The sequence below is a fragment of the Zosterops lateralis genome, assembly GCF_965231275.1.
Source record: "Zosterops lateralis genome assembly, chromosome: 2".
Classification (NCBI taxonomy): domain Eukaryota; kingdom Metazoa; phylum Chordata; class Aves; order Passeriformes; family Zosteropidae; genus Zosterops; species Zosterops lateralis.
In genome coordinates, this window is record NC_139763.1 from 83,135,593 (window position 1) to 83,150,855 (window position 15,263).

Below are 15,263 nucleotides of genomic sequence, written 5' to 3' on the forward strand. Positions count from 1 at the left end.
TCTTAGATACTTCAATACTTCCTTACTGAATTTTTGTACCATAGTCTGTTTTGGTAAGTGAGAATCAACTGAGTAAGAAGAAGTTTGAAAATAACTCAGCTTGCTTAGTTTTCTCATGAAGTTGTAGGGAGATTTGGGTGTTGGCAATCCAAAATGAAAAAGCCTGATTAAAAACTTCATGCTGTCTAGCTTCTCCAGACAAGGGTAGGGTGGCTAAGTATTCATAAGTATGAAATTTTAATAACTTTTTTTTTAAAAGACTGAATTATTGCTTGTTGTCTGCCAGCAACTGAATTTTAATTCCTGACAAAACAACAGTTAAGACCAATATAAACTACTGGGGGAGAAGAAAGACAGACTTTCAAGAAAACACATAAAATCAGTATTTCCAATTTTGCAAACCTGTATTTAACTTGGTGCAAAGTATGCTAATTTGCATGGTTCTATCACTGTTAGCAAGATGAAACACCAACATAAATCTTGCTTACGTGACAGCCAAGGTAATTTACACGAATCTGCAGGTTGTACACTGAGATAGGCGGAAGGAATTGTTCAAACCGCAGCACTGGAATTGATAGCATGAAAATAAGAAAGGGTGAAGCTCCCTGACAGTGAAATCAATTTGGATGTAGAGTAATCTGCCCCAAGGGAAGTGGAAAAGCCTAGATAATTTTTTCACATTTAAAACAAATCTGCTAATCTTAAGTACTGTGGGGAATAACACTGCAGTGCTTGGAGAGAAGGGGGTGGTGAAGGGAAAAAGCTAAACAACAATCCTCTCTCAGCTCTAGTATCTGTGTTTCTGGAAAGAGATGCTTACAGACCCAGCACCTCAGAGACATGCTGTGGTCCAGCGTGGGCCTGGAGCTAGCCAAGATCACTGCAGCCAAATGGGTCGTGTGAAGGTCTTCCTCTCCTTCCTCAACTTCCTCTTCAACTGGAATCAGAAAGTGTACTTGATGTTTGGCAATGTTGTCCTAAATGTTCCTGGTCAATATTTTTTCCTGAAAAGGAACTTTCCCACTTGGAGCTGATGTATGTATGATGTATGTATATATCTTTGTGCATGTGAACTTGTCCCAGCACTCTCTGTGCAACAATGATGTCAGAAGAGCCCCAGAGCTCAGAAGTAGCATAGTGTGCACTTGGCAAAGATTTGGGACTGTCTGATCACCCAGACCCACAACTCTTCCTACAGTACACTGTAGGACCTTTATCCACTGAACTTCATTCCTAAGTTATGATAAGGTGTGTTCTTAAATATTTTTAGAACTCTGATTCCCAGTTGACTGCTGGTGCTTCTTTAGGTTTTAAAATGAAATTGAGGATTTTGGTCTCTATGAAGCCTTCTGAATTAATTTCACTAACAAATAAAGCTGCAGAAGGTGTTGGTTATCTGTGCTATTAAAAACCACCAACTTGCTAATTTATTACTGTTTTTTGTGGAAACATTCATGCAATTAAGTGCTGTGCACTTGTGCAAGTGCAAACTACTGCATTAAATGGACTGTTGCACAAAATAAGTTTCATAAAGACCTTTATTACTTTTTTATGGAGCAGTGGAGAAAGATTTACAATACCTACATGTCTTCAAACTGTACTTATGGAGAGATAGTTGGACAAGATAATATTTTGATCTTCCCTTTTGAGTTAAAGGAAGAGTGATTGGTGTAGCAGGCTGAATTATGGCAAAGGTCTGGCTCAGCAGACATAAATCATACCAGGCTCTTGGTTTTCAATGAATACATTAATTTATGTAGGCCTTACAGTTGAAGTTATAATAAATAAAGGCACGGGCAAACAAACCCAAAGTCAATCTCTAAGAGACTGGTTTGAGGTTGGTTTAGGAGGTGAAGCTCCCATATCTTCCAATAAGTCATCTCACACAACCAGTCTTGATATCCCAGCAGGATATCAAGTTACATGGACTATGGCTTTGACCCAGGGGGCAGTTCCTGTGTCCCTATAACCTTCCAAACATGATCTCTAGGTGACTAAGGCAATCACTGAGCTGCTTTAATTTAACTGAGTCAGAAATAAAGATGTGAAATATACAGCATGTCTCTTCTGGATGAGTGTTGACGCTTAATTCCACACTTCTGGATCTTTTAGTGATATCTTAATAGAATAAAACATTCTCTTTCTGATTCTTTGACAATATCTACTGCCAATACCACAAATTTTTATTTTCCACTGATTTTTTTAGATGAAAACCCAAGTAACTATGGCATTATCTATACATACATACAACCTTCCTGCTATTTAATTCAGGATATTAGAAAGCAAGTTATAAAAATAGACCAGGCATGAAGTTTAACTCAGCACAAATTTCTGCTGGGACAGCTTAGAAGAAAAACAATTATCTCTCATCTGTAAAATTTGATATTTTACCTGTGCTAGCAAATTTTCACTATATTATATTTAATCTGTGACTGATTTAAACATTGCACTACATATCTTTATGTCAGTGACTCTCCTAAAAGTTTCTCTTACCCAAGCAGGCACGGCACAAACTTCTTATGGGATAGGAAGTACAAATATTTAATCCTTAATATTATGGCCACCTAAGAAACAATATTATCCTATAAATAAAACTCCACACAGTTATCAGAATTGCAGAAAAAATACAGAAAAACTGTAAAATCTATAAAAAAATGTGTTTATATTACTTATTAACTGAAAAATTACTATTTTAGTATTTTCTTTGTGTGACAAGATGTCAATAGACAGCAATATTGTTCATCATCTGGATAAATTCAATGACAATACCTTTATTTCTCAAATTTTCTACCCTAATTCACTTTGCTGACAAATTCCTGCCTGATATTTAGAACTTGTACTTTTCAACAAAATGAAATATGGAAAACAGACACAAAGGTTTTTTACTTTAGTATTTTCTTTCAATTTGAAAGAAATTTTGTCAAGTACTCTACTTCTACTGGAATTTTCAAAGAAAGCTACAGAAACATATTTCTTCACTTCAACTGGGTAAAAGCCTCAAGTTTGACCTGACAGTTATTTTTTCACAGTTTCTAGAACTAATTCACCTTCTTAAAAACCAAGATTTTTAAGGCATACCAGTTTCCTGCCAGAGTCAACACTGCTACCATGACATAAATGAAAACTGAAGACTCGCTTGTTTTCCTTTATTTAGGACTGTACCTGGACCCAACAGAATTATTATGAAATTACTGCATGTAATTATGGAGTGCTCGAGATAACCTGGAACAACACGAATCCATACAGTTAATTTTTTCTAGCTATGTGCTGTTTTATCATTTGAATTTCATTTGCTTACTTCAGCACAAATGAGGCAGATGCTGATGACAGCACTATTTCTAATGCACCTTGGATATATGCTGAGCAAAAAGTGTCCAGGTCAAGGGGAATGGTCAGGGCAGCCCAATATTGCAGGCTCAGGTCAATCCAAAAGTGCAGGCAGCATCCACTGCCTGGCACCAGCTCCATCATGAAGTGTGAAGACAGAGCTGTGGAGGATGTGAAAACTCATGAAAGAGCAAGGGCAGTTGGACAAATGAAATTCAGATTTTCCTCCTTGCCCTGCCTACAGAGAGGGAGGTGGACTTTAGCGCTGTGAGCATGTGACCAAGTTATTGTTCTATAGGACACACATCATCCCTGGGGTGCGTGGATTCAGCAGGAAAAGCTGGGTACCCTTTACTGGCAGTCATCCAGTGGGAGTGGCTTATTTGCAGTTTAATTTTCTCCTGGTGTTAAAACCAGCACACTCCTATATGTGAAGAATTCATCTCCTCCCAGAAACAAGTTGTTCCACAAACAAGAACAATGCCGAGATTTGATTCTTCCATGACACTCAAAGTTACCCCATTTTGGAGGTCTTAAAGCTTTAGACAGAACTTAAATCCAATAGAGAGGAAACCATAGAATCACAAAATATCCTGAGCTGGAAGGGACCAACAAGGATCATTGAGTCCATCTTCTGGCCCTGCACAGGACCATCCCTAAGAGTCGCACCAGGGGCCTGAGAGCATTGTCCGAATGCTTCTTGAACTCTGTCAGGCTGGTGCTGTGACCACTGCCCTGGGGAGCCTGTTCCAGTGCCCAAACACCCTCTGGGTGAAGAAGCTTTCCCCAATATCCAACCTAAACCTTCCCTGACTCAACTTTAGGCCATTCCCTCGGGTCCTGTCACTGGTCACCATAGAAAAGAGATCAGTGCCTGTCCCTCTGCTTCTGCTTCTGGCTGCAGCCTGCAATGAGGAATCCCCTTTGCCGCTGGAGAATGATGACCCTGTAAACTACAGACTGAGTGCTAACGAGCTCTCAAAACAGAAGCTTTTGAATGTACTCAGATTGTGGATTTTCATCTACTTTTATGATGTTTGTCCCAGTACCAGTCACTTTAGGAAATTTGTTCATTGTGTCAAATATCTTTAGAAAAGAAGTGCAAAGAAAAGTTGGTCAATGGCATATGTGGAAAACTTTTAAATTATGGACTACAGAACCGCTTCTCCCTAAAAGTGGTGAACCTTTATACTTAGAAAACTGAAGCCTAGTAAAGAATTGGTGTTAGAAAAAAATCTTCATTAGGCAGAGAGAGGCTGTATTAGACAGCCTAATACCCTGTAATGCTTTTTTTTCAGTTAGGGATTAAATTGAGATGATTGCCTATTTCTCTGCATTGATACCCCCAGATCTGCCCCAGTAAACCACTAGCACAGATGCTGTACCTGAGACCAGGGCAGGTGTGACTGCAGCTTCTGCTTAGTGACAAAGACAAATAATCCAATTTTCATAGACACACATATGAGAAGAAGTAAAATCAGGGTTAAACTGCAGCAGTTCAGCCATTTTAAGAATGAGGAGAGAGAACCACTGAAGTGGGCTGTTTGGGAAGAATATGAAATATCTGTGATGGCAGATCTTTAAGCGGAGATTAGACAAATCTGGGATATAGAAGGAAGTTACAGATGAAACCCTCAGGGCAGAGGCAACCATCTCTGCCCTGAAGATCAGTTTTACTCTGTTTTGATGACTAGGGCTAAAAATACAATGATTTTCTAGAGCATAAATGGTTTGGAAATACGTGGGTTTGTTTGTTTGGCTTTCCTCCCTGCCCCCCTTCAAATACTTAATAAACTGTCAAAAGGTGTCCTCTGTATCAAGTTCTGTTGGTCACTAGATTTTGACAGTTGGAGAGCTGCATTAAATATGTAGAAGGTTTTGTTTACCCCACAATGCCAAATTTGCTATCTCAGTCAGGTTTCACTTTTTCCTTTCATGCCTCAGTGCAATGTTGTTTAAATGACAATAAAGCAAGAAGATGACCTTACATTTCAGGCATCTGTGGGGTCTGTAAACAGAATCTGCACATAAGAAATATTATTAAATGCTATCAAACTTCTGACTGTTGTAATAAATTCATTCAGAGTCAACTGAAGAGGCTGGCTGAGTGTGATGTAGGTGATCTGACTGGAATCTGAAAAGAACTGGATGACAAGCTGAGTGAATAGAAAAAAACCCTAATGGTTAGTGATGGAGCAGTGTGGTGTGGGTCACAGCCCAGGATCTGCACTGCTGATGAGTGGCAGAGCTGGAAGGGGTTTTGGAGGGATAGGGCAGTCCCTTTTCTTGGTAGGCACCTCATCCCTGTTCAGTACCCTGCTGAGCAGCCTCACTAGGGCAGGCACACATCTGGGAATGCTTCCCATGCCCCACACCCTGACATACACACTAAAAATGGAGATTTTGGGAGATACCACTTTCATTTCATTGGCAAATGAAATAGACTATTTGTGCATAAGACAATGTTCTGGAGTCACTGGCCAGATAAGGTGTGAAATGAAAAGGCATGTGGTATAAAAAATCAGTTCTCTGTATGAAATTAAGTTTTATCTACATGTTTCTGATATTTCAACACATCTCTGGAAACAGGCAACATCCATAACTATTAGTAAAGCTGAAGTGTTGCTGAGAGTCTTTCCAAGAGCTATAATTTCAACTGCAGAATATTTTCAAGAGACAGTCAAGGAAGTGTATGTGATCTGACAGGGAGTAAAGCAAAAGGTGCTAATTTTGTCTCCTGAAAGACCTGTTGTAATTATAACAGTTAAGAAAAAAAGTAGATTACTGGCTAATCTCTTTCCCCCCTGCAATATTTCTGTCACTTGACACTCTGATTCACTAAAAAAATCTGAAAAGCCCTCAACAATTGTAGGTTTTAGGATTAGAAAAGGAAAGGCTATTTTTGTTTAGTCTGAAGCCTGTGGTAGGGAGAGTTACCAAGAATTCAGAAGGCTGTTTTGGTAGATACATAACCCTGTTCACAGCTACTCACATGCTCTGCTCATTTTGTGTAAAGGTAAGCATCAGAATATACTTGGGATATGATCTTGAGTTCAATATAGCATAAAACACACTTTTTAATGAAGTTTGTGCTTACAGCTTCTTTGGCTTCCTGCAGCAAAAATATCAGACATAAACCTTTGGGCTGCTCCATTTTCCATTGATTATCCATAGACCAGTGAGCCCCAAAGACTGAGGAGACTGAGAAAGCAAATGCTTAGGAAATCAACTGTGGTTTTTTTTTTTTTTTTTTTTTTTTGTTTTTGTTTTTGTTTTTGTTTTCTTTTGTTTGTTTGTTTAAAAATGTTTCCAGTTTCCAGTGTCCTGGAAACCCTGTCCTTTGCTGCAGCAGAGAGTGGCTGTAGGGAACCAAAGCAGTGTAGTGGTGGATTTGATGCACCAGCCACCTCCAGTAACAATTAGAAAAAATGCTGAAGTTCACTACAGTAATTATAAGAATGAAGACAGAGGCTGAACTTGGTCAACACAATAGAAACACAATCTTTGCTTGGTGGAATGAAACAGAACATGAAGAAAAAGTAGCCCTGTTGAGTTAAACCAGAGATCCAGTTAGCCAAGTAGCTTTTTGGCACAGTCCAATGACAGATGTTTAAAAGGAAAAGTAGAAGTAATATGATCCTTTCTCTTTTATAACATCTTTTGTTGAAATCAACAATTAATATGTTCTGAGTTATACGACAAACATTTAAAAGTTGTCATTAGTTTCGCTAATTGCTAACCTACCTAATTCCTTTTCAACTAACTTATTTTTTATGCAATGTTCTGTAATAATGAGCATGGGGATTTAATTATGCATTGCATGGAAAGGCACTATCTGTGGCCCTATTTAAACTTGAGACCAGAAGGTTTCCCTAGAGCTCCCTAATTTTGATTCACATTCCCTGTTTCTGTATCCATCTTGATCTTGTAGGCTTTAATTTCACAAGGCATAGGTTGGAGGAGTCCAGTGAAACAAATCTAAAATCATATAAATATTCTAAATCACATTTATAAGAAGTGCTGAACTAATTTTATAGATGAAGTAACATACAAGTTTGGCCTTAAAAAGAGGAACTTTGGGCCTTTGGAAAGACTATCCTTTAGCTTTTCCTACAAACAGGTTTGTAAATGATATTGCTGAGCATTCTTAAACACCTTTTCAGTGAGACACAAGGAGCTGATCAACTACAAATGTCACTCAATCTGTAACACTTTCTTTGCATCTTATCTCCAGATAGGGATTAAAAATGAGGTATAAACAGATGAAAATGCATAAGACTTTATAAACCCATAGAATAACTAGATGGTTTCTACTTTAAAAGCATAGTTATCTCAAAGAAATTTTGTTATTATCTCAGGAAACCTTTGCTGCGGGTTATTAGCTCTTGAACATTGCTTATACAGGGGAAGAAAGGAGTCAGGGCTAGTGAGATGATTCAGGTAAAGTTGCAGTAAGCTACACTATTACCTGTTCAAATGCCCCACGGATTCTCTGTATGCAGTTGTTGTTGTTGTTGCTGTTTTTATTTTTAAAATTATTTTTAAATGCTTCCATGCACATCTCCTGGCCAAATTTAGATATAATCTATGAAAAGATTTCTCTCAGTTTCATCTTTAGAGTAAACTAAGACCTTTGCACTTGCCACACACTCATGAATGTATGAGCCAAAGGTGGCACAGACTCACATAAGCTCATCCCTATCTGAATTTTATCTTGATTTTGAAACAAAAGAGTTTTCCCAGGCCTACTGCAATCCTGTTGATCTGGGCTAAATTTCTTCCAAAGTTGGAAAAAACGTAAAAAAAAGTAAAGCATGGACTCTTAGACATTTTACACCACTTCTTTTTGGACAATGAAATACCAAATGGAAATAGTGACACCTAAAATCCACATATATATGTGTCCTCAAATACCTCATTTCATGTGAAAGGCTTGGTCCCAAAAGGCTACAGTGGTTTTGCTCTGTAATTACACGGTTTCCTAAACATTGAATCAAACACTGATGTTGAGTGGCTGGAAGATTAATGTTACACTGATGACAAAAATGGAAAAACAAATTGGGGAATCAAGAGGTAATTAAATTCTTGACAGAATCACTTGAAAAGGAACCATTAGTTATATGAATAAATTATTCCCCTGCAGTTTTGATTATATATGGGAAATAGACATTTAAGAAGTGATTTCATTGGCAGTAATACAAAACTTATTATCCCTCAAAATAAGTGGCAACATTAACATACAGGGTTGCAGAGAATGGTCATTTCAAACTAAAAAATGGAATTCTAACTTCTGTGCAATGCTGTGCTATGAATCAGTCTTTTCTTGGTGCATTTTATCATACATTTCTTAGCAAGTTATCTACAAATGCAAATAATGTACAGTTCCATGTGCCTTGTAAGTCTGGAAAAATTGTTTCAGTTAGTACAATAATTCTGCATTTGCATTGAATTCAGGAATTGTTCTGTAGAGTAATATTTGCAGGGAAATATTTGCAAATGTGAAATACTATTTTGTTGGCACATAGAGACTTGGGAACCCCTATGCTAGGAACTGTGTGTCCACGGGAAGAGGAATTTTTTATCCTGCTAATCTGTCTGAAAAGACAGAATAAGGGAATTATTAGTATTAACATTATGGATCAAAATTGAAAGAAGAAGAGATTAAGAATGAGAATTTCAAACTAGGCAGAAGACCACACGAACAGCAGGTCTGGAAGGGAAGTGACCTGCTGAAACACTTAGTTATCTCCTTTGCTAGCACCTACCTATGGCCATGTCTGCTCATCACACAATTTTGGCCCTGCTCTGTCTCCTGCAGCCAAGCAGGACTTTTCCCTCATGGCTGCTGAATCTCTGTATCCTAGTTTGCTCACAGAAGCCCTCAGTTGTAAATTCCAAACATACCAACTGGACGGGTTTCAAAAATAAATCCCTGCAAATGTCAAGTATTCATGACTACTACAACTGCAAGTTACACTTCAGCAGAAAAATATACCTTAATAGCCAGGACTGTGGGCATTTCTCATGCTGTAATACTTGCCAGGCAGATGGCACCAGACAGGATAGTGGCCATCAGGCTAACAAGAACTGCTGACTTGGGCACAATAAAGCAGCTCTGTGAAGTGGCAGCAGCAGGAACACTGTTCTGTCCAGGCAGTGCTGGTGGAACAGAACTTGCATGTTTTGTGTTGTGTGGCCATTGTGTCTGATGTGAAACACACTTGTGTTCAATGTCTGTCACAACTGTCAAAGCACAACACCCAAAACCTGATTTTTTCTATCCAGGACTCCTTAACTCACAACCTTTGGTTTGTGATTTAACAGCTTTTGAAGCCAGGGAACTTATGCTTCTGGTCCTATTTCATTAAACTGCTATCCATCTGCATTCATTTTTAAAGTCTTTTCTTCTCTATCCATCATTTAACTAAAATCACAGCTGTCATGGAATGATCTTTATTTTCTTAGTATCTTCCCCTTAGGAGGCACTGTCATTCAGTATTATTATAAAAAGAATATTTAATTATTTCAAAGACTGTATCATACTAATCGCTGGCCTACATTTCACTATACTGCAGATCTTGGTTGCAACAACCTAAATATTCCTTATGTGGCTAAATTTTTTTCTACTCTGGATAAAAACAATTGTAAAGTGCAATTTCAAAAGGTTTCACTATTTACGTACCCCTTTTGCATCAATTACACCGGGCTTCGCGTTGAATTTCACCGTCTTCAAACGTGCACGCTCCTTTCTTTCAACTCTGGGGAAAAGGAAACACAAATGAAGAAACACACGTTGATTATAGCAGCATTTTGTATGAAACATTTGATAGCTGCTCTCCCAAGACCACTGGCAGCTTACTGTACCTAAAGTAAACATTTAAAGCAGATTTCATACATTGAAAAGGAGAGGTCGCTTCCTCAGCCAGGCAGCACTTTTCTGGGAAATGCAAATGCAGAACTGGGTTTGAGGAGTCTTGACTGCCCTGCCCCAGCAGAACAGCATTGCCTCTCAACAGACATGGGAGACTGGGAAAAGCATGCCGGGGGCAGATTTACTCTCTCTGATTTAAGCTGTTCAAAAATCAGGCAACATTTAGAGTTCTATGGTTAGAGGAATAAAACAAGGACTTGTCCTTACTCACCTTGATTAATATGGACATACACTGTGTAAGTGATGTTTTCTACCTTTGCAAAATCATCTACACAATCTGTCGTTGACTGGCTCAAGTAAAAAAAATCTGATCATCTGCCTGAAACTGAAACACTAACCTTATTTGTCTAAGACTGGGAATTGCTCTAGGAAATCTCCATAGAATACCCCAAAGCTAGCTTATAAAAGAGATTAGAATATATTCCTGCAAATCTCTTGCTTTCCAAGCCTGGCTAGTAAGAATTCATAATTTCTGATAATTATTTTCCAAAATACAAACTCTAGTGTTTTGATAGAATGATAATTAACACAACATGTTTCCTTCTGTTTGAGTAGGCTTATATATGCCCTCCTGAAACACAGTGAATGTTGGTTACTATAGCTACAGTTTAAATTTAGATTAAATGAATTTCTCTGTAAGTGTGGAATATTCACATGGAAACAGCTCAAGTGCATCTTTCAAACTAAATCTATGTTATTAAAAACACATGAACAGTCTCAAACTTGAACTAGCAGATGAAGTCCCTTGGTAGTACTGGTAAGAAATGAAGACTTGAGGCTGTGTAATTGCCTAAATAGGATTGAGGCTGTATAATTGCCTAAATAGGATGGATGCCTTCTGAGGAAATAATTAGCACAAATGAACACAATATTCTACTTATTAATCTGTGTTAACATTTAAACTCATTTCAGCCCTGTCTAACTTCCTAAAACATCTGCTTTTAACTTAATTTCTTATTCACTGCATAAAGAAATTTGGAAATTAACCCTGAAGAGTGAATCCTATTTATGGAGTTTGTCATAAGTGCATTAGCATCCATGGGGGCATTGCTGCTTTCTAGAGGCATAGCAGGCAGATGAGGAGCAGCAGAAACATTCTGCATTGCTTTGAGAAGTATTTAAGTAATGCCATGAAGTGCCATTAAGTCCTTCAGGGAAACCTAACAACAATGTTCATATATGCTCACCATGCCTATTGAATGTTCCAAACATTTAATCATCTGGCACTTGTATTAAGGGTAGCACACAATGTTGCCTCCCATTACAATTTGCATGACACCTTCCACAATAAAACTGTTCTCAATTACTTATAATTTAGCTGAAACGTAAAATTACAAGCTGAAATGTTCTGTGTATTAGGCTGACTACATTACTGTTGCTGCCTGAACTGTCAGTAAAATGGGTCAGCTGTAAGAAGAAGGCAAGGACAAAATAAATGGGTTTGCCCAATTTATAATATAATCTTAAAGTTCTTCAGCTCGGGTGCTTTATTGCCTTTATGTCTTATTGCATTGTGGCAGTGGGTTGCTCTGGTTTTAGGAATATACCTTCCTTTTTCCTGAAGGAATCAACCTAAATTTTGGAGAAGCTTTAGTTTTGCATGCTCCGGAGAACTCCTGGAATTTAGCTTTGGTACTCCAAAGATTTAGTCTTTGCTGAAATTGTCTGGGTGCAAGACTTCAGTGAACTAAGATGTTAGAATTTCTCCTCTGAGCTACTGGGACATTTTTTTGCCATAGACAGAGCTAAAAAGGGAACTAAATTCATGAAGACACAAAGTTTTGAATCTCTGTTCTTTTAGATTTGTTGATCCAGCTCTTAGAAAAGGCACTTTTTAAAGGAACACTATCATTTTTTTGCAGATTTGTAATTTTTATATTTAAGGAAAAACAAACATGACTTTTTTTTCCCCAAGAAGAAAGGAGTTTAAGTCCAAAGAGTTATTTGCAGCAGCTGACACTGTGAATGTCTAAACAGCATGAGTGTAAATGCCTTATATTGGTTTAGTTGACCATCATTTGAACATTTTGATCCATCAGCTGAAGATATTGCTTTTAAAGAAAGAAATATTTCACGTAACACACTAACCGGTTTTCTATCACCACTGCTGGACACAGCAGGATTATGGGGATCTGTGCAAAAACATGAAGTGAAGGGGAGGACTCCTATCCCAGATTTTCTGGGCCCAGACTTGCAATCCTGATTTACCTGATGTGCACATTGCTGCCATGACCCTTTCTAATTACATATTTGCTTAAGGGGTAAGGAAAGCATGGCTATGATTTCCAAAACAACTTCATGGCTCAGTCCCATTTTCAAAAGTGCCTGGGGGGGTTACCGAAACTCAAAGAAGTTTCAAGAAATGTTCAAAGAAACCTACATCCAGCATTCAAACATGACTGAAGCTGAAAAGTTCTGAGCCCTATGTGGAGACAGTGTCACCCTAGCACAACTTAGGGGATTTCACCTCCATCTTCCCACCCACTCTCCAAGTATAATTGTGTGCAGAAACACTGCTGTGCACAGGGAAATTATCTGAGATCATCTGTGATCTGGGACAGTTAGAGTATATTCTGTATACTCCCTTTCTCTTGAAAACATTACTTGTGGTAGATACCTCTCGGCCCTTTTTATTTCAGAAATGGTCAGGATTCACTCCTTCCCAGGTAAAGCTAGAGAAGTGGAGCAGTACATTGAAAATATACTTTAACTTTCAGTATTCCCTCACTGGTAAGTTCAAGATTTCAGTTCTTTAGGCTATTGTTCTCTTCCTACTCTTCTGAGGAACATATTAATGGGATGCAACACTCACTGCACTGCAATGTTTTATACTTTTGTGTTTCTGGGCACACATAGCTGTTGAAAAAGGGCCTGTGGGATTTTTCAAAATGAGACACTCAGTTTTTCATAGGTGCTGCAAACAAAAAAAAAGTCAAGTATAACTCAACAAGACATGAACTGTGATCGCACACTGCTGGACCACCGGGAGTTTTGTCAGTGCCTTCCTAAAAGCACTAATCAGTCTTCACAGTGGTAAAGTAGAATATCAAGGGAGAAATGCTTTAATCTTCAATAACAGCGTTCATCACTGATGTAAAACACAGATGCAAATTGCAAATCTGTTTCTAGAATGAAATAAAAAGGTAACAGTAGCCTAATTTGCAGATTTGGCACTGAGGTGTTTTGCAGGATGACAGTTATTTCCAAATCCAGCACAAGTACTGTAGTGAGGAGAATTAGCAAATACAAGAAAGTAATGAAAAATGGATCCTTGAAAAGTGTCTTGTCTTGCTTCACCATTTCCAGATCACCTGCACTATAGTTGTTTTACCTGCCTATCAAGTGAAAGGTAAGTGAAAATAGGCACCCACTATTTATAGTTCAAATTTGTGGTCTCAGTTCATAGCTTTTTATTGCTTCCATCCTCTGTGAGATGTGAGATCTGAGCTTACCAAGAAATTCCCATTCTCAAAATTATTTTGGAGAATTCCTGTGAAGTGGCATTTTTGCAACAAACATGCATTTTTCAGTAGGAGAGAACGTGCTCTGGTTCAGCTCTCCATCTGCAGTGGCTTGCTTATGGAAAGCAGCTCAGCACCTGGTCAATATTTATGAAGAGTAGACCTAATGACATTAGGAAGTGACTTCTCATAAAATTGTAGCACAACCTTATTCTGTTTAAAAGATAACAGCTGTTTTCCTTCAGCACAGAAGTTTCACATCATTGCAAGAGCACAGGAAGAAGTTTATACCTACACATACACACAAATTTCATTCCATATTAAATTTTTTCCAATTAGATTAGTGAGTATAGACAGACAAATTATTTTAGACAGAGATTACCTTATTATGCCACACTAAAAAGTTTTATCATCTAAGGATTAAAACGTTAATTTTACTTAACATTTAGAAAGGTAGACAATTTATAGGAAGCCCTTACAAATAAAAATCATTTGAGTGGATAAACATGCCCTTCTGCCAAGCTGAGCAGAACAACAAATTTAAGTTGGCTTTTCACCCACAGGGACTTCTGTGCTGGGAAAACCTCTTGTTCCTTGTCCTTAAATGTTTGTGAAATATTGGGTTTATGTACATTTCCCCCCACTTTGCTCTGAAAGGAGGGCATGACTACATGTACTTGTGGGGAGAATGTTGTCCATTTGAGAACACAAGTATCAGGCTGGTATTATTACAGCTGGTAATAACAGAGATACAAGTTGCATAACATTTGGCAGTCAGATGTACTTAAACTACCTGAAAATGGGTATCTTAGAATAATGTCCAGTCTGACAGCAGTTTTGTGACTGCACATCTGAAGGACAACAGAAAGATTAGTGTAATTATTTCAGTGTTTTAAGGCCAAATCCTCATCGGCTGCTCAGAGGGAGCAGTAGTAAAAGTGGTGAGAATTTATGCTCAGCCATTCTGGGGCAATCTGTGTGAAATCTCAGGCTGCATTCCAGACCCACAGACTCAAGTCAAGCAGATATACACATACCACAGAAAATACTGAGGCTTGACATTTGTGAGGTGGGAGGTTGCTGTTGTGGTGGGTTTGCAGTGTAGGAGCCTGTCCCTGTGCAGAGACTCAGCAAGGAAAAAGTGAAAAGAACTGGAGGTGTAAAATCAATGCTACAGAAAATGAAAATCTATTTACTATTGAATTAGAGCATCTGTCTAGGAATCAAATACACTTTTACATAGGCATATTGGTTTCATGCATTTTGTTCATTGCCTTTAACCAATGCAAGTGTTTCCATGGGGAGGGAATCTTGGACATAAGCTGCTTAGCTTGCTGCTGCCCTTTTATAGGAAGCTGATTTTTTTTAATTGATAATAAGAAGGGCAATGAGGCAAATAAAAATTCTCATGACCAAAAGCACAGATTGTGTGCGTGCTCTAATCTAAATCTATCTATCTGTCCATATGTAAAAAAAAATCCAATGTAAATCTTATTCTGTTGGTCATTCTAGTATAAATAGCAATTTTTGATGATAAGGGAGCA

General features: G+C 38.1%; 1 protein-coding gene across 13 annotated transcripts in view; it reads right to left on the reverse strand.

The window, feature by feature from the left end:
* DLG2 (discs large MAGUK scaffold protein 2) overlaps positions 1 to 15,263 on the reverse strand; it is a 986,985-nt gene that overhangs the window by 30,217 nt on the left and 941,505 nt on the right. For all 13 annotated transcript variants that reach the window (XM_083854323.1, XM_083854322.1, XM_083854321.1 and 10 more), the window contains one exon: positions 10,010 to 10,085. In XM_083854323.1, coding sequence (XP_083710449.1) covers positions 10,010 to 10,085 — 76 coding nt within the window. The remainder of the gene's footprint in view (positions 1 to 10,009; positions 10,086 to 15,263) is intronic.